Source organism: Montipora capricornis, chromosome 10, assembly GCF_036669925.1.
Source record: "Montipora capricornis isolate CH-2021 chromosome 10, ASM3666992v2, whole genome shotgun sequence".
Taxonomy (NCBI): Eukaryota; Metazoa; Cnidaria; class Anthozoa; order Scleractinia; family Acroporidae; genus Montipora; species Montipora capricornis.
Window position 1 is genome coordinate 59,331,373 of NC_090892.1, and position 19,068 is coordinate 59,350,440.

At 41.3% G+C, this 19,068-nt stretch overlaps 1 protein-coding gene across 4 annotated transcripts in view; it reads left to right on the top strand.

Moving 5' to 3' along the window:
* LOC138021792 (uncharacterized) overlaps positions 1-16,454 on the top strand; it is a 41,783-nt gene extending 25,329 nt beyond the window's left edge. For 2 of the 4 annotated variants that reach the window (XM_068868799.1, XM_068868798.1), the window contains exons 6-7: positions 12,732-12,786; positions 15,725-16,454. In XM_068868799.1, coding sequence (XP_068724900.1) covers positions 12,732-12,786; positions 15,725-15,743 — 74 coding nt within the window. In that variant the 3' untranslated portion in view covers positions 15,744-16,454. Of the gene's footprint in view, positions 1-1,155; positions 1,335-12,731; positions 12,787-15,724 lie in introns of those variants that run through there. The other 2 variants (XM_068868797.1, XM_068868796.1) reach the window with 1 other exon arrangement.
* Positions 16,455-19,068: the final 2,614 nt, after the last annotated feature.

The following is a 19,068-nucleotide window of genomic DNA, read 5'->3' on the forward strand; positions in this document are numbered from 1 at the left end:
GTTCCATTTCTTTGTTCAAATAGAAATTCCATGCTACAGTTTACGAACAATGATGGGACGGTTTCCATCCGGTGAAAAGCGGCTCTTCCTTTAGTTTCCTGGGAGCTTTTACCTGTTTTTCACAATCTCGACCTCAGAGTTCTTCTCTTCACTGAGGGAGATAAGAATTCTGGGGAACCCTGAAACAAACTGTCTACGTCTTGTCTCATTGGTTTTCGTGAAGAACAATCAAAAGCGTCTCTAATTGGTGCATTCATGTTAGCACGAGGAGTGAGCAAGTGCCATAATGTTCAAATAGCCAATCTTTGGCTAAAAGAACCCTACAGTGCATGTTCTCCTAGATGGAGTTTCCCAGACCCCTGGGTCGATCCAAGGTTCTGGTGACGATAATACTGTTTTTCACTGAAACGTACGGCAGAGGACTGGGACTAGTTGTCAGATTTCCATTGAAAAAGTTACTTTATAGTACCATCAATGCAACCTTTTTTGTACGGCTCTTTGCCAAAAAAGCTTCCTTAGTCCCCTTAAGTATACCTGAGTTCACTCCTTCTGTAATACAAAAGAGTGGCACGCTCGTCAGAGCAAAAATATAAGTTTAGGGCTCTAATGCAAGGCCCCAAAAACCACACTGAAGGAGTCTGTGCAGGCCTGTCGGTAGCTTCTTATCTCATTTTACCTACCACAAATAGGCTGCGTACGTGGTGGTATTGTTGGCGCGAGAAGCAAATGCCGCGCGGAGAATGGGGAGAAGCGTAGTGAAATACCGCCTGCCCGAAAACCTGGTCACCGAGCGGACGGAAATTTTCTGATTTTCTGATATCAAGAACACGTCAATCAAATCTAGGCTGAAAATCTCTTTTGTTTAATGTATTATATTACCTTGAGGCGGGAAGGGGCACGCTTTCTGTTACATCTTATTATGGGATATCCCCTTATTGAATCTTTAAGTCAGATTGCCCACAAGAAAATTAGATACCACCCCTCTTGCTTTTATATAGAAAGTTACATGTCAGGCCCCCCTTCCCTCCCTCCCCTAGGTTGTGAGTTTACAGGTTGCCCCACCCCCCTTTTTGATTTTTCAGCCCCCCTCCTGATAATTATAGCACAGTCCCTTAGCCTAACCTTGGGACACTAATGCCAACTCAATACTTACAGATAGCCCAAGCTCCTTTGAGGGCTGCCAACTAGCGAAAAAACACAAGCAAGCAGCGATCGGCCTAAAGGTAAAATTATTTACTCAGTGGGGGGTACTTGATCACTTGATCACCAGGACCATCACACCCGCGGGCCCTTCCCTCTGCCACCGGCTAAGTAAGTGATTTTTCCTTTAGGCTGGCCCGTAAGCTTATTTTCAAACGGTCATCATAAAGCCGCTTTCTTTCGATGGAACTTAAAGGACAGGTTTGTTGAGATCGTCGGGGAATGATTCCTTCTCCGCGTCGCCGTTGGAGAGTTCTTGGCTTGAGGTGTGATGATTCCCTCGTTTGCATCGTCGATCGGTGGTTAATTCATTCTCTCCCTTGATTTAAACCAGGTTTTGGTGGATATTAAAAAGGGTTTCTTTTTTAAAAATCTCCGAATTGCAGTTTCAGATTACATGCACATAAACTACAGCAATCGTTCACGGATTTACTTGACAGTCTACGTCATTTACTTGCTTCTTTGATATATCTATCCTTTCCATGGTTTCCAAATTAACATCTGTGTTCACTGTGTGTACTATCTCCCGTGCATGCTGCTCATAGGTTTTGCGCCAAAATATTGACACTTGTAATATACAACTTGGTTCCGCATTACAGATTGGCTGTTCGTAATTGGATTCAAAGTGAGCGGCATTAAAAAAAATGCCAGTTTTCGGCCAGGCGGTATTTCACAGCGCCCCACCCCATTCTCCACGTCAACAATTCCGCCAGCTACGTAGGCTATACCACAAATGGATGGAAAGCGGAGTGAACGTGGAACGTTTGAACTGTTATGTACGATCGTAAAATTTACGTATATGGGTTATTGACCAAGCGTGAGGTCAAGATGGCTGGATATTGGCCAATTTCTTTTTTTGCGTGTTTATGGACCTCGACTTCGTCTCGGTCCATAAACACGCAAAAAAGAACTTGGCCAATATCCAGCCATCTTCACCGAACAATCTTGGCCAATAAAGATTTATTATATGGGATAAAACACCAAAAAAATAATCTTTGATCTTGCGGGACCAAGCGAGAAGTACCGAGCGGGTATTATAGATCCATCTTGCCCGCTCGGGTAGCCAATCACAGCGCGGGTTCATCTTGCCCGCTCACGGAGCTAGTCATATAATAAAAAGTCTTACATTTTATGCTGGTTGGGAGCTCCCAAAGGGCTACCTGAGCTTAAGGTTTCGTCGGTTAGAGCTGACGGTATAAGTCGATATTTCTTAGTTAAACCCCGTGCGAAATGGCGCGACAACTCCCAATATTTTTGGAAGGAGTAGGTAAGGCAGGATGTTGGATGGTGTTGGCAGTGTTGTGCAAACCGATGCAACAACTCCCAACAATGTAAGGACGTGCTGTGTATTATTTACTTTGTTTCTTTAAACTAGATCCTTGTCAGGTTCGAACGAACACACAATTTAAAGCTTTTCCTCTAGTTGTATTTTTAACACAACGTAAATGCAGCAAGCAGCAAAAACACACACAAAACTACAAGACCGCCGGATGCTGGGTAACCTGGCCTACAAAGCGCGTGGAGCACGTGGATTGTGATCGGACAATAAGAAACTTGACTTATCGTTACACCCTTCCTCTTGTAGTGAAAAAGAAACGAATGTATCCAAAGGCATGCAAAGTGTTCTTGACAGTCCCTAATAACTACGCGTTAGGTCTTGTGATATTGAAACTGCAAACATTTGAACAAAATGAAGTCAATGAATAAAAGTCAAACAAAATCTAAGACATTTCAAAGTCCTTGAAACGTGCAGCCGAGGTTACGTTGCCGTCTTCACCTCATTTTCCTCACAACAATTGTTCTGTGGGTAATTAGGTGAACTGGTCACGAGCTCAAATTTATAAGCTGCAGTGAACGCTCTGAACTCTTAGGAGTTGATAGGAGGGCCATTGTTGATCTGGGGGTTGTTTGGTATCCCATGGTTGGAGAAGTGATGCTTCAACCTCTTTACCACTACTTTTGCGGTCTTCCTTTGGAGTCTATCAACTTTAAAATAGCCGGAATAGTAGTCGTCTCTGCATATGTATCCTTTGTGCTCAAAGGTAAACACTGTTGGGTTACAAAAATGCGGAGAGAAGAGGAAGAGGACCTACTTGCTGGACTGAATGAATTGGAAACTTACGTGGCTTCGGACAGCGGCGATGACTCGTGGGGAGAAAAGAAAGAGGAAAAAGTCGTGTACGAATGGCAGGATTTCTTCGATGATTAATGCGAACGAAATAGAAACAGTCTTTGTTCGGTGGGCAAATTCAGCAGCAATGGTCGTAACATAAGGCTACAGCCAACTTTCTGTCAAGGACGCTTCGGGACATCATGTATGATTAGAGGTTCACGACGCTTCTGACTTGCAAAGGTGTCGGAAATGTTACACTGCTTTACATAGTTGGTGATCCCTTGGTTCATAGAGTGCCAGTAGACTACTTCTTTCGTTCTCCTAAGACAGCGTTGAACTCCAGTATGAGCCCTCTGAATCTTCTCTTTCACTTTCCTTTTTGGAGTTTGAGGGATGATACATCTACTAGTCTCTTGAAAATGATGCCGTCCCAAACTTCTCGCTCTTCTCTAATGTTGAAGTATGGGAGTACTTCAAGTGGTACAGAGGCTGTGTCGTTAGGCCATCCTTCGAGTATCACATGTCTTAGGATCGGCAGGCTGGATCTTGTGCTGTCTCCTGCTTGGTCTCATTCAATTGTGGCTCTGAGATTGCCAAGTATTCGATTGAATGAGTACTGTCATATTAACTTCTCTGATTCTGATCTTTTTGGCTGTTTCGTGTTGGTGCTCTGATATGCTCTTGACAGGGTGTCTGCTAGGTACATTTCACGGCCTGGACGGTACATAATATCGACATCATACTGATGAAGGCGAAGAGGGAGCCTCTGTAGAACCCTAGGGGTCGAGACAAACAGTTTACTCGAGATGGAAACCAGAGGCTTGAGGTCGGTGAAAATGGTAACTTTTCTGCCATACATGTTCTGGTGATTGTGCTCTAAGCCAAATACCGAAGCAAAAAGCTCTTTCTCTATTTGAGAATATCATTGCTCTGCTTGTGGCATGGCCCGGCTGGCGTGAATTAAGAGGATGATCGTCTGGAGTAAGTACAAATTACATTTCTTTGGATGAGGCATCTCCGCTTCCTTCAGTAGCCTTTGATGAGTCAAAATACTACAAGAAAGGGTGCAGAGGTGACTGCCTTCTTAACATGACCGAAAGCTTCATTTTGTTCCTTGCCCCAGAACAATGGGACTTCCTTGTGTGTTACACGACTGATTGGTTCGCACACTTGGGAGAGATCACTAAAGAATTTGGATCGGTACTTTGCCATTCCAATGAGCCTTTGAACAGAGTTACGTCACTGGGCTTCTTTATGTTTAGAACTGCTGCCACTGAATCCAGGTCAGGCTTCAAATCGTCTTTGGTGAGACGGCGACCAAAGAAGTGCACATCAGCACACTTGAAGGTGAACTTGCCCGCCCTTGTTCCGTTCACGACATCTCTCTAGCAAGGTTTTTGTGTTCCTATTGTGATTCCAGAGTACTGTAATGGTATGATGTTGAGTTTAACCCGGTAAATGGAGCATTAGATGAGGCATCCTTACATTTAAACGACCGTTCTGGCGAAGACATTTCGGTAGCGAGTTCAGCACTTAGTCGGAGATCAGAGGCTTCCAACATAGTATTGTAGATCTTACAGTAAAAGCAGCGACAACTTAAGCATTTGCTCGAAAACAAAAGGAAGTTGCAAAGGGAAAATTGCGAAAGATCAATAGTTATGCTGAGTTGCAAAAGAAATTGTGGAAAGCTAAGGAAGATGTTGAAAGAGTGCTTTTGGAAACAGAATTAAAACTTGAGAAACAGCGTTCGATATATGAGCCTGAAGACGCCTTATGTAAAGTAATCCAGGTGGCCCTTGGATTCCAGATCCCAGCCCGTGGATTCTGGATCCCGAATAATGGATCCCGGATCCCGAGTCGTGGATTCCAGATTCCAAACTCACGGGTTCCACCGAGATTGATCCTGGATCCCAACGAATTTTGTGAATTCTGAATTCCATCCCATGGATTCTGGATTCCACGCTCTGGATTCCGTATTCCAAAGCCTCACATTTTCTGGATCATGCTCCGAATTCCTTCATATCGGACGACTGCAGCTGAAGCTTTAGTAATTGAGGAGCGTGGTCCTGAAAGTCTTCAACAAAGGCTTAAAGATTTTGAAGATGAAGAGACCATTCCTGTCTGACTCGAGCAGGAGGACGCTGTTGAAATCAAAACAAATGATTTACCTGGACAATAACCTTGTATTGCATCCTTTGCCCTTCCACTTCCCGTAACTGCATTCCGCAAGTGGTGCATTTTTGAATTGGAGGAGATATGTGCATCGTCAATAATTGACTGAAACATTGAAATATAATCACTCCGAAAAGTAGGACCACCATCTAAGGTGTCAAGTTTCAACTTTGGTAATGAGTCTAAAGACGACCGCAAAATAATTGTACTGGGTAGTGAAGCAGCTGTTACCCCTTCTCCAGAAATTAATTGTCCATGTCCAAATTTGACTTGCAACTGTTGACCTTGTTTTGGTGTTGAACATGGAACTTCATTAACCCCTATGGTTACAGTGGAGAACTCTACAGTGAAGCTTTCGAGAAATTGGGATCGAGATTTGGAAAGTCTCATATTGTGGTAAAAGCCTATGAGAACAAGCTGAGTGACGAACGTTTACATGAGGCCCGTCGGTTCTCGGATATAGTATCAACTGCCGTTAAAACCTTCAAGCGTTTTGGATACAGTGAGGATTTGCATGCAGCAAACAACCTGAATATGGTTCTAATAATTCACTAGCCTTGATGCGATCATATCTGAGAAACAGGAAAAACGGAGAGGATCAGTCAAGATACAACAAGCGGTTGGTACACGACCAGGCCTCTTCTTTGGAATGTTTTTCAAAACGATCTACATTTCTCCATTGATGAAAACAGGCTATTTATGTACGCTGATGACCACCAACTGTTTTCAAAGGCGAATACAACTAACGAGGCGGAATGTTTTTTTTAACTGAGGAAGCAAACAACATCTCTGAGTGGTACAACAACAATCTTTTACAAGGAAATTTTTTCAAAGTAGCAGGTGATACGTCTGGGCCCGAGGAATTATCACAAGGATTTACACATCGTTATTAAGGGCACTTAGACGATCAACTATCATTTTCGAGTCATGTACGCAATGTTTGTGGAAATGTATCCTGTCAAACTGGTGTTCTTCTGAGATTACGTAACCTTATTCCGACACCTGCTAAATTTACTACACTACCTTATCTTTCATACTGCCAGACTGCCTGGCATTTCTGTCGTTCTTCTGATGCCAGAAAACTAGAACGAATTCAAGAACGAGCACCTTGCGCTGTGTATTGTGACAATAAATTGACAAATGAGGAACTCCTGCAAAGAGCGAAACTACCAACACTTCAAACGCGACGACTGCAAGCCATTGCAAACATAATGTACAAAATGAAGAAAAGGCTGGCGCCCCCCTACGTTGCAGACTTATTTATTGTTACCAATTCTCAATATCATCTTAGAAATTCTGATTTCGCCATACCTAGATATTGGGCTGTTGCTTATGGCAAACATAGCCTGACTTATTTAGGCCCTGTCATTTGGTTCAAACTTGACAAATTTATTCAATCGTATGAATCATTGGACATTTTAAAAAGCACCTCAAAACTGCTTATTTTACAACGTGTAAAGACTGTCTTTTATGTAACAACTAACGAGTGTCTGATATATATTTATTAATACTTACACATGTATTTATATCTTATATTTTTAATTATTAGTTAGTTAATTGTAGTTTTGTGTCCCAAATTAGTGTACACTGTACGGTAGCAAGTTTGACCCAATAATAAGGTACTTACTTAAACTAGCAAGAGTCAAGAGTGTTACTCCATGTAGTCCAAGTGACTCTACATGGGGCTAGTGAACAGCTTAATGTACTTGCCCTTTTGGACCACGGTTGCACTTGTTCTCTAGTTGTGCGAGACATTCCGGTCAACTCAGTTTGAATGGTCCATCAGAATCCCTTGATCTGTTTGGTATTCAAGTAATTTATCATTTAAAGACGAGAACAGTATCATTCGAAGTTGGTCCCGTTAGCATGCAGGCGACTCGTTATCCAGTTGAGAATGCATTGGTTGCCGACAAGTTGAACTTACCTCCCGTTACAGTTAAAGATGAAAAATGTCAAGTCTCGGTGGAATCATTCGGCAGACCTTGAGCTCAAAGATGTTAGCGGAGCAGAAGTTAGAGTTGTTCTTGGAAGTGATGTCACTGACATTATTATCCCAAGAGAGATACGTGAAGGACCAAAGGATTCCTACTTTGGAGTAAAGACTTAACTTTGTTGGACTGTCACGGAAAACCTTCCACGATACATTCTGAAGTCTGAGTCTGTAAACTTTGTACATGTTACCTCATGTGAGGAGGAACTGAACGAGTTCGTCAAAACATGGTGGTAAACTGAATCATTTAGATGCAAATATGAGGGTGATGAGCTACGTTCAAGGGAAGATGAAATGGTTCTGACGACCCGAAAGGTCGATGGGACAACCCGCAAGGTCGATGGGAGGAACGAAGTTGGCCTTATTTGGAAGAACCCAACTATTACTCTGACAAACTACAGAGTCGATGCAGAAAGGCTCTTGGAATTGTTGGGAAAACACCTTGAAACTGACCCACAACTAAAGCAAAAATACCATGAAATTGGAGAGAATCATCTGCAGAAGGGATATATCAAGACGTTAACAAAGGATGATTTGTCAAAACCTGTTTTGCATGAATGGTATCTACCACACCACCCTGTGGTACACCCGCACAAACCTGGTAAGGTCCGCCGTGACAGTGATATAGCATCCCGTTACCAAAGAATTTCTTTAAACGACTGTCTGACTACAGGGCCAGACCTTTTGAACTCCCTGGTTGGTATCCTAATGCGTTTCTGGCAGAAACAATTAGCAGTGTCGGCTGATATCGACGCGACGTTTAATCAGGTTGCAGTCCCTGAAGAAGGCCAGTCAGTCTTGGTTAATGCAATCCCAGAGAAGGAACAAGAACACTCTGTGCGGAGTATTGGATATGAAAGCCTATTACCAGTTGGGAGACCCTTTGGAGTTACTTGGAATGTCCAAAATGATACAAGACGGAAAGTTATCAGTCTTACTGCTTCAATCTTCGATTCCATTGGTTGCTGTCAGAACGAGAATATTCCTTCAATCTCTGTGGAAGCTTCGCCAGGGATGGGACGAGCAAATTCCTGAAGTTTACAAAAATGGTCTGATTGGCAGAAGGAACTGGGAAAGCCCTCAGAATTCTCTTTGGTGACGCAAGTGAAAGGGCATTTGGCCATGTGGCGTGCTTTCGGTTCGAGTATGCTGGTGGATAGAGACATTGTGCATTTGTAACTGCTAAGACTCGTGTTGCGCCTGTTAAACCATTGATCATCCGCTGACAGGAATTACAGACAGCAGTTCTCAATGTTCGACTAGTCAATATGATTCTGGGGGAACATGATTATGAAATCTCTGTCATCTACTTTTGGACTGACATTAGTACTGCTATTGAACAAATTTGTGGACCATCAAAGCGTCATCCTTCTTTCACTGCAAACAGACTTTCTGAAATTTTAGATACTTCGGAACCACACCAGTGGCCCGTTGCCCTGGCAAACTAAATCCAGCGGATTATGTCTGTCGTGGCCTGATGCGATTACTCCTGACAGTTGGTAATTAAATGGACGCTTTATTTCTTTTGCTTCCATGCAGAAGAACACTGGCCAGATGATATTTCAAACACAAAGCCTAATCCTAACGCTGACGATGGCGCTGAGATTGTTCTTTCAGCTGGAACTACCCCACTGCTTATCCCACAGTTTATAGACCTGTCCAAATACCCCTCATTCACTTAAGTTTGTCGAGTCACCGCTCATGTCCGAAGGTTCATTGAAAATTGCAGAAGAGACAAAACAAATAACCAGGCAAGAACCAACGCACTGGAAGTTCAGGAAATCGAGGAAGTGAGACTGATGTGGATCAAGTCTGTACAATAGGAAGCATTTCCATCTGAAATTATCAATACTAAGGTTAGAAGATCTATTGGTGCAAAAGTCGCGTGAAGACCTTGACCCCCTTTATAAGTGAAAGCCACATTCTCCGGGTTGGCGGGAGAATTGGTGGGGCAGCTGTTTCTACGATGTTAAGGACCCGGTTATCATTTCTCAAGACCATCAACTAAGCCGGCTAATTATTCAGGATTATCATAAGAAGGTCAGCCACGAAGGCACAGAGCACGTTCGAATGAGCTGAGGTTAATTGGATCCCTTACTCTTGATCTACAGTCAGAAGAGTCCTTCACAATTGTTCACTGTGCAGAAGGCGAAGAATCAAGCGTCAAACTCCTTTGATAGCAACTCTCCCAAAAGATCTTTTGCAAATAGCACCACCCTTTTTCAAAGTTGGCGTTGCTTGTTTTGGTCAAACACTAGCACAAGCAAGAGAAGCGTTATGGGTGTCTCTTCACATTCCTGGTCACACGGGCAGAGCACCTTGAAGTACGTAGTCAGTTCATTAGAGACTGATTCTTTTATTTATGCACTAAGAGGATTTGTGGCAAGGCGTGGCCCACCACCTGACATATACTCTGAAGTACCGTTTTTATAGGCGCTGATAGAGAGCTCAAGCAAAGCCTGTGCAACTGGAACCAGTCGCAAATTGCTGATTTTTTGTGTCAGAAGTAAATTCAGTGACACTTTAATCCTCCTGCTTCCCCACATTTGGACGGTATTTGGGAACGTTTAGTACAGTCATGCAAGAAGGCCCTGAAAGTTGTACTGCATGGTCAAGATGAAGTTTTGGAAACAGCCTTTGCCGAAACGGAGGCCCTTGTGAATAGCAAACCTCTAACAGAAGTTAGTTCCAGCAGCAGTGGAAGCTGTAACCCCAAATCATTTCCTCATTTCTCGCGCAAACCCAGTTTTCCCCTGTGGTGTTTTTGCTGACATTAAGATCTCCAATAATAAACATTAGAAACAGACGCAAGTCATCGTCAATCAAGTCTGGAACAGGTGGTTGCGTGAATACTTGCCAACTCTGATTGGTCTAGGCGTGTTAGCAGCTCATAGGCATTCTACTGTATTTGTTTCCACTATTTCCAAATAAGCTGTAGATTGCCTTTGAATTCTACATGTGGCGGTGGCGAAACGTTACTTTTAAATAAAGGAGCTGACTTGAGGCACTTGCTGCGTTGGCGGTGGGTCAGAAGGCGTTTCAACTGATTTCAAATAACCCATCCACACGTGTGTTTGCTTCTGATTTGTAATCGCTCAAAATATACCCACTTCTGACACCAAGTTAAGTACTCCGTTTCTTTAAACTAGATCCTTGAGAGGTTCGAACGCCAACACACAATTTCAAGCTTTTATTCCAGTTGTATTTTTAACACAACATGTATACAGCAAGCAGCGATAACACACACAAAACTGCAAGACCCCGGATGCTGAGTAACTTGGCCTTCAAAGCACATGGAGTACGCGGATGTTGATTGGTCAATAAGAGACTTCACTTATCGTTACAAAGTGCATTATGGGAAAGATTCCACCCACAAGACCTTGTAAACTGACAAAATTCGGCTTCTATCTTGTTTTCAACATGTTAATGCGTTGCCATCTCCATGGAGACCATATGTAATAATAATGACAATAACAATAATAACAATAATAACTCTACTTTACTTCTAGGCCTATTTACAAGGTTACAGTAATTACAATGAAATATTTAATTTATTACTAAAATACAAAATAACAAGAAATTAAAAGAAAAGAAAGCTGCCAGAAGTCTGGACTGCCCAAGTAGACGTCAATCTAATCAAGTGGGGAGTCCAAGGCTAAAGTTTAATTGCTGTTTACAGTGCATTTAAAAGTAATTAACCTAGTTGTGATAAAAATGAATAAAGAAAGAATGCTTTCTACATTACGAAACTAATAAAGTAGATTTATTAAGTAAGATTTAAACTATGTTTGATAAATGGAATAGAGTTGAGATTGTCTAGTTGTTATAACTATTACGTTTTAGAGATGTGATATGATTTTTAAAAGCCCAGAGGGAAGAAATAAACTTTGAACATTTGTCGAAGGAATTCCACAACCGAGAACTGCTACTTTGAAGCGACCTTAGACCATTTTGATTAGTGTTAGTATTTTTAAGAAATAAGTTATCATTACTTGAAAATAATCATTAAAGATTGGTGGAAGTAATAAGTGAACCAGGAATAAACAAAATGAAGAATCTGAATTTTAATTACATCACTTAATTTTAATATAGTATTAATATAGAATTTCAGTGTGAGCTTGTGGGTGCGAGAATGTTATAACTCTCACGAGTCTTTTTTGAATCACCTGAAATGGTTTTAGATAATGTGTGTGCGTGGCCCCAACAATGATGGAAGAGCTATGCTTGCTGCGCTACGCTTCGGTGACCACGAAGCCAAAGAAATGTTGTGAGTTGTGGGCTCAACATTTTGACCAGTCTCAATCTTTGTGAAACAATGTTGGGAATTTGTTAGCCAACGATGTTGCTTCCGTTTGCACGAAGCCTTATACAACATCTCGTCTAAAAAAATCACGTATATACACAAACGTCAAAAGACAAATGTGCGTTTTTGGCGCACTAGGATATTTGTGATCATATTTGTGTTTGTTCAGTGTACGTTCACAAATACCAAACGTCTGAGAATTGGCGTGTACGTGATATAACTGGGCTTAAAAAAAACCCATACACCAGTGAAAATTGTAGATATACGTTAGCAAAAACCCTGTATATGTTGCCGGTAAAATCCGTTCTCAGGTTGAATCTGTTTTCATCTAGGCTAGGTTGAATACACACCCAAATGAATTGAAGTCTAAATTAAGCCTAGAGAAAAATTAGGATAACTTTTGGTTCTTATACATGGATGTCAATTGACATATTATGGAAAAGTAAATAAAGAAAAGAACTGTGTTGGGTTGAGCATGTTCATCGTGGCAGTGGTGAAGACACAGGACTATAGAATTGGAGGGTGCGAGTACATGTAAGTGCATAGTACAGTTCTTTGTTCCCTTACTATGTTGTAATGTTGAGACTGAATGGATAAGTGTATGAATACCCAAACCGCTAAGATGATACGAAACATTGTGAAGATGTGTTGAGGTGCGTAAGACAGAGCGGGAGGGAAGGTATAGGTGTTTTCAATCCTTTTTGGTGGGTTGATAGCTTCTTTAAACTAGGTAGAGTGCATATTCAACTTAGGTAAAATTAGGTCACCAGTTTAACCTACAGGTCAAAATGGATTCGACCTGAAACCGGATTTGACCAACAACATATACATAGTGTCATAATTGTGAAACGAATGGCCAGCCATATTTGTGGACTCCGTGCTAAATATTCAACTTTACCACCTGGCGACAGTAAATATCTACGTGAACTCACAATACCTCTCTTTATTTTCAGTTTCCATCGTGGCTTCTTTCTTTATTTTGCCGGTGGGGATGGCGATGTCTCTCAGGTAACATAATAGGAGTAATTCTCAACGGTTAAGTGACATTGCATAGAACGATTGATTCAGGAATTGAATACTCTGTCTCACGGAACCGTATTGAAGCCTTAGGTGTTTCTGGGATAGGTGAGAACAATTGAAGGGTTGTGGCTGCAATTGCCTTCATTCTGCTTCTGTCAGTGGCTGTCGGGACTATCTTATCGTTAACTTTTGTTTAGTAAGCATGGAATCATGTTGTCAGCTAAAATATTGTCTTTAGTCAAGCATGAGTGTATTTTGAATTACCTTTACTCGCTACCTGGTGTTTCTGCATCAAACGTAGCCTGCGTAGCAAACGTTCCTGTTCGACTGAAGAGCTACGAAACGATTTTCTGGAAACTGGCCCCGCGAAAGTTGAGGCAAGAGACTGAGGGAACGCTTGCAAGAAGACCCCCTATTTTTGAAAAACACCCACCTTTTAATGGTTGACTTGACGCACGCTGATTGACGTCTTATTAACAAATTAGCCAATAACAGATAACCATGTTAACACAAGTAACAAACCGAGGCACCGAGAAATCGAAACACCCAAGCGATAAATGCAGAATTTGCCAGTGTGATTTTAAAGATAAATTTGTAACGGCAGCTTCTCAGCCGGGTACGACTGGTTATCTTTCTTCTGAGAATTTGTTTAAACCGTCGAAAACAAAAGAAACTTACGGACAAATTATAGCTGATATTTGCAGAGCGGTTGGAAAGAAGCTGTCGAAACAAACAGCCAATTTTCAGAATGTATATTAAAGCAACCCGTGCGCTCGTAAAATACGAAATTTAGGAACATAACTCGTACAGAGTTCGATATGTTTAAAGGCAGTTAAATGCAAAACTCCACAAAAGCTGACCATGAAACAGTTTGAGAGGTTTTATTTTAAAACTAGCTACGTTTTCAGTGCTACTTGCTGGATATTTCTCGGTAAAGAGTGGTTGACAAAATGAATCGTACTAAATCTCATGGAAATTAGAGGAAAACGTCCTCGCTAGTTTGATATTCCACAGTACGTTTTTGGTCAAATCGTCACGAAATCGTACATGAAATAGCAAGTAAAAGTGCTTTAAAAAATTCCATGACTGTAGAGAGGAAATATTAAGTATCTTTTGCAAGCGAACGAAAAGCTTACTTCAGTCCAGTCCAAGCTTTTCGTCAAGAATAAGCGCTGCCAAAGTTTTGTTAATTAACCGATCTTTTGCTTTTAGTAAGTTATGGAAACGCTTAATTGTCCACAGCGGCTTCAGCTGACGCGTAAATAATACTGAATTTTCCTTGATGGATATCGTCCGAGCAGTCCAGATTGTCATTTCAATCACAGGGTGCCATTCCCGTAGAATTTACCTCAACCACTTACTTGATCACGTATGATGCTTTGAAATGACGATGATACTCGAGAAACCTGTTCTTCGGTTTTTTTTTATATTTCGAACGAGGCTCAGAACATCATGACAATCATCTGAAAAATTAAGCTTTTTCCGAATTCTGTTGGCAAAACGGCCATATCATCTATACAGTTAAAGAGAGGGGGCATTGACAGTTCTTGTTCCCTTTTCAATGTAAAACCGAGAACCGATTCGCTCAAATTCAACACACGATTCAAAGCCTTCCACACGGGGTGCAGGGATGGCGCAGTGGTGAGAGCATTCGCTTCCCACCAATGTGGCCCGGGCTCGATTCCCAGATCCGGCGTCATATGTGGGTTGAGTTTGTTGGCTCTCTACTCTGTACCGAGAGGTTTTCTCCGGGTACCCCGGTTTCCCCTCTCCTCAAAAAACCAACATTTGACTTGATTTGTGTTAATTGTAAATTTCAGTTTACAGTGTCCCCAATTAGTGCTCCAGCGCTAGAACGACTAGACACTTGAATGAATTTCCTTTCCTTTCCTTTTCTTCTGCCATTGTCTTTGTCACGCTAGAACTAAGAAGGAAAATTTTGGTCGAAAATTTGTCACCTGTCAATCTTTGTGACTGTGACGCACCAATCGGAAGCCCCCGTTCGTGGGCGAACGGGTTTTTCAAAATTAGGGGGTCGTCTTGCCTCTTGCCTCAACTTTCGCGCGGCCAGTTTCCGGAAAATCGTATCGTAGCTCTTCTGTCGAACAGGAACGCTTGCTACGCAGGCTACATCAAACGAGGAACAAAAACAAAATGAAACGAGGGACACGCTATCATATGTATTTGTCCATATATTAAGGAGGGTGGCTTTCAGTGTTTCTTGTCATCTGACGCGGCACGATTCAGTGTAAAAAAGACGTGGGCCAAGAACAACAGGCCATAGTGGTTTGGTGCTTTTTTGATGTCAGAAAAATTGATGAGCATGAAAACTAATGTACGCGGAAAATATAAATCATATCCTCTATTTGTCCTTTAGTAGCTTATGGATGATCAAATTTTATGATCAAGTGAGACCTAACCCTGCTATTTTCAGACATGCGACAAGCCTGTTTATCCTCAAATAACCACTCCTTACTTGGGGTGAAGGGATGGCGCAGTGGTGAGAGCACTCGCCTCCCACCAGACTTGGCGTCATATGTGTTGGGTTGATTTTGTTGGTTCTCAACTCTGCACCGAGAGGTTCTCACCGGATACTCCGCTTTCCCCTCTCCTAAAAAACCAACAGTTAACTTGACTTGATTTGCGTTAATCGTTAATTTCAGTTTAAAGTGTCCCCAATTGGCGCTCCAACGCTAGAACGACTAGACACTTAAATAAAGTTCCTTTGTTCCCGTCTGGTCTCGTAGCGCGGGCCATAGCTGGAGCAATTGTGATCAATTGTGCAGGTTATGATCTCGATTCCAATTCAGAGATTTTTTCTTTTCTTTTGCGGATTTCAAATGATGATTCCTTGTGATATTGACTGGCGAAGAGACTACATAAAAAGAATCTGTAAGCAATTAAAGTTGTTTGCTTTTCTTTTCAGTTTCTACCTGCGGGAGTAATATCCTGACTGAAGACGTCACCAGAAGAAGCAAGCATGCTTTTCTTGTTGTTTTATAATTTGAAGTTATGATTTTTTTTGTGGAAGCAGAAACAGCTAAAAAGTAGAGATTAGGTGCAAAACTAAGCTTTTGAAGATATTTAAGGGGCTTGCGAGCCCTCAGTGAAGTTTGTCAGTTGATCAGTGTTTCCCTCAGCGGCATCATCTTTCTTTCTCAAGTGAGTCACTTATAATATGATAGACCCCCGCGTGGGAGGGAGTACTCTCTTATATATGTTATATATGTATGTGCCGCCTTACATGGTAGGGTGTTTGAGGTGCTCAGTCCTTCAGTAGGGTATTCTTTTTGGTATTGTGATCCTCAGATATTCCTTAGATAGGGCCACTAGATTGCAGGGCCCCTTTAACTAAAAACGACTGCAAAAACATCCTTTTTTTTAAAGTTGATGAGAAGCATCGCCCCTGTTTTCTGTTTAGTCCCACCTGACTACTTCGAGGCCCCTTGCGTGAAACTAGTGGTAATATAAGCTGACGTAGCGCACCAAGGGCACGTGTGATAACAAAGTTCAGAACGACTTTTTGAAACAATATATAGTGGAAAATCTATGCGTGCCATAAATTATTATTGGTATGTAAAGGGTTTCCTTCTTTTTCAGTTTTTGTAAGTAGAGCTTGATAATTTTATATAAAGTTGTCATTCAGGTTACGTCAACGGTCGGTCTCTTTTTGTGCGATTGCTTTCTACTGATCTTCGAGTCCACACACATGCAGAGAACATAAAGGTTGTCATGGTTTCGAAGAATTCCCCTGACCCACCTCTAGACTACATTTTTGTTCCAAATGATCAAAATTTCTACACAGGCCGAAGCTGTTTGATTAATTATACAGGAACAATCAGCTGATATGATTATCTCGTTTTGTCGAACAAGTCTTTTGTATTAAATAAGCTGACAAAATTGGAGTGATGAAAGATTTCCGTATATATAGTGTTTTCACTCACGTGATCAGTAACCTTGCTTTTCCACCGAAACCAAAGATAACTTTTGCATGATAATAGAGCTCAATTCCCAGAGGATTTATTAAGCGCCTTTCCATTGTTCAGGGACACCAACATGGCCGTCGTGACGGCACGTGGAAACGCTCTATTTAGTCTAACACCAGAGGAAACGTTTCACACTATTTTGAATAACGCGTCACGCTGAAAATTCAAAGAATGCTTTTTTGTTGATCGCAGTCGCAAAACGATAATTTTTTGCTCACAGAATAATCATTCCTATTTTTGGCGACGGATGACCAAGGAATTCGAAAATTTGCGTAGTTGAACGTTATAACGGTTTTTCGTGATGTGTAACCCGTATCTTAGTAACCTGCGAACAAGATCTATTTTACTTTCGCACACTTATCGAAACGAAAAAGAGAACATATGGGCTATGCTAAATAGCGTGATCGCAGGTTAGTAACTTTGATAAGGAAACATATTTTGGCTCATTAATCCGAGTTTTCGATTGACTTGCAATGGGCTACAGCAAAACAATGACCCCCCTACTGACCCCCTCTAAATTGACTGGAAATAATAAATAGAGGATATTACATGGCCGCGCGGGGATACGAATTTTATCTTCGAGTGCTTAAAGTATCTCTCACTAATTCGCTTCGCTCACTCATGAGAGATACTTACAGCACGAGAAGATAAAATTCGTATCACCAAGCGGCCATGTAATGTTCTTTTTATTATATAGATGTTGATGAAATGTCCAGGTTTTATTCATTTTCGAAGTGATGAAAAAGTGGTCACAAACCGCTAAAACACGCATGTTATGTAACATGAAACAAGATATGAAAGTTATGAAAAACAAATCATGATAATGTAATAGAAATGTTAATGTAGTAGAGAAAAATTATATTGAAGCACAAAAGTATCTTACGATGAAGACGAAGCTCGCGTTTTATTAGTTCATCGTGTTCGTTACCATGACGGCACCTATATTCTCACATGTGAGAGATAAATAGTTTACTTCATAGAAAGTGCGGCGTACGGGGTTTTATGCACGAGTTGTTTGTGTCAAAAACCCGAACGAGCGAGGAACGAGCGAGTGAGGGTTTTTGACACAAACAACGAGTGAATAAAACCCCGTACAAAGCACTTTCTATGTCGTAAACTCTTTATTACACATAACATGAGAATTTTCATTAAAATAGTTTTCTGAACGCGAATTAGAAACAAAAACTCACTAACAATAGAACCAAATGCAAATTTAATTTAATTCAATAACAAAGTACGATTTGCACGATTTGCACGATTTGCACGAGATGCACGAGTGATTGGCATGGAAACGCCTTTACGCTATCGCTGATTGGTTATACTTTCACATGTGAAATAGCTGTACGCCATTCTGATTGGCTGTATAGGTCTTTTTCACATGTGAAAATAAAGCGTATAGATTTGTACAAATGAGCTTTATGGAATAAAATTCTCATGTTATGTGTAATAAAAAAATGATATGTTCACTGCGCACGGTGAAGATGTGATTTTTTAGTAAAAGGAAAAATCTTGGTATTTCATCACGCTCTACATAATAATAAGGAATATAATTATACATGAAGACCTATTTACGATAAAATAGAAATTATTTGTGAATCGGCTCATCTTCGAATTTCAAGATTGCGGAAGGACGGTGCCATCGTCTTAACTCCTTTCAGCACATATGTTAACTCTCTTTTCCAATGAACGAGTGTAAAGCGAGGCAATCGAAGAATTATCACCTGTTTTGCAGTCCACTTCCTCGAAAAGACAAGAACCCGCCTAAGAACAACTGGAAGTTGTTGGTTCTTAATTGCAACGCTCAGCGGTTCCAGGTCCCGTCGTCCATTCATCCTTTTGCGCGTGGGATTTTGACATGGAAGGTGTTATCTGGTTTGTTGCGACGTTTTCGTCTCATTTTACCCCCTTGGGATAAAGTAATCGTTAACCTCATTGGAAAAGAGAAATAAGGTATGTGCTGAAACGATGGCACGAAGCAGACAGACCATCTTGAAATTCGAAAGTGAGCCGATTTACAAATAGTTTCTCTATTATGGTAAATAGGTCTTTATGTATAATTATATTTAACAATTATTCGCCGAAGGCGAAGTGATTATCGGTGAATCTTCACCGAGACGAAGTCGAGGAGAATATTCACCGGTAATCACTGAGCCTGAGGCGAATAATTGTTTTAGTATAAATACACAGGTGATTATTTCAAAAAAGAGAAAAAAAAAAAATTCACCGCGAAATCATCTTCACTTACAGTGGCAAAACGACTACTGGCGGGCGTTTTGTCGGTCGA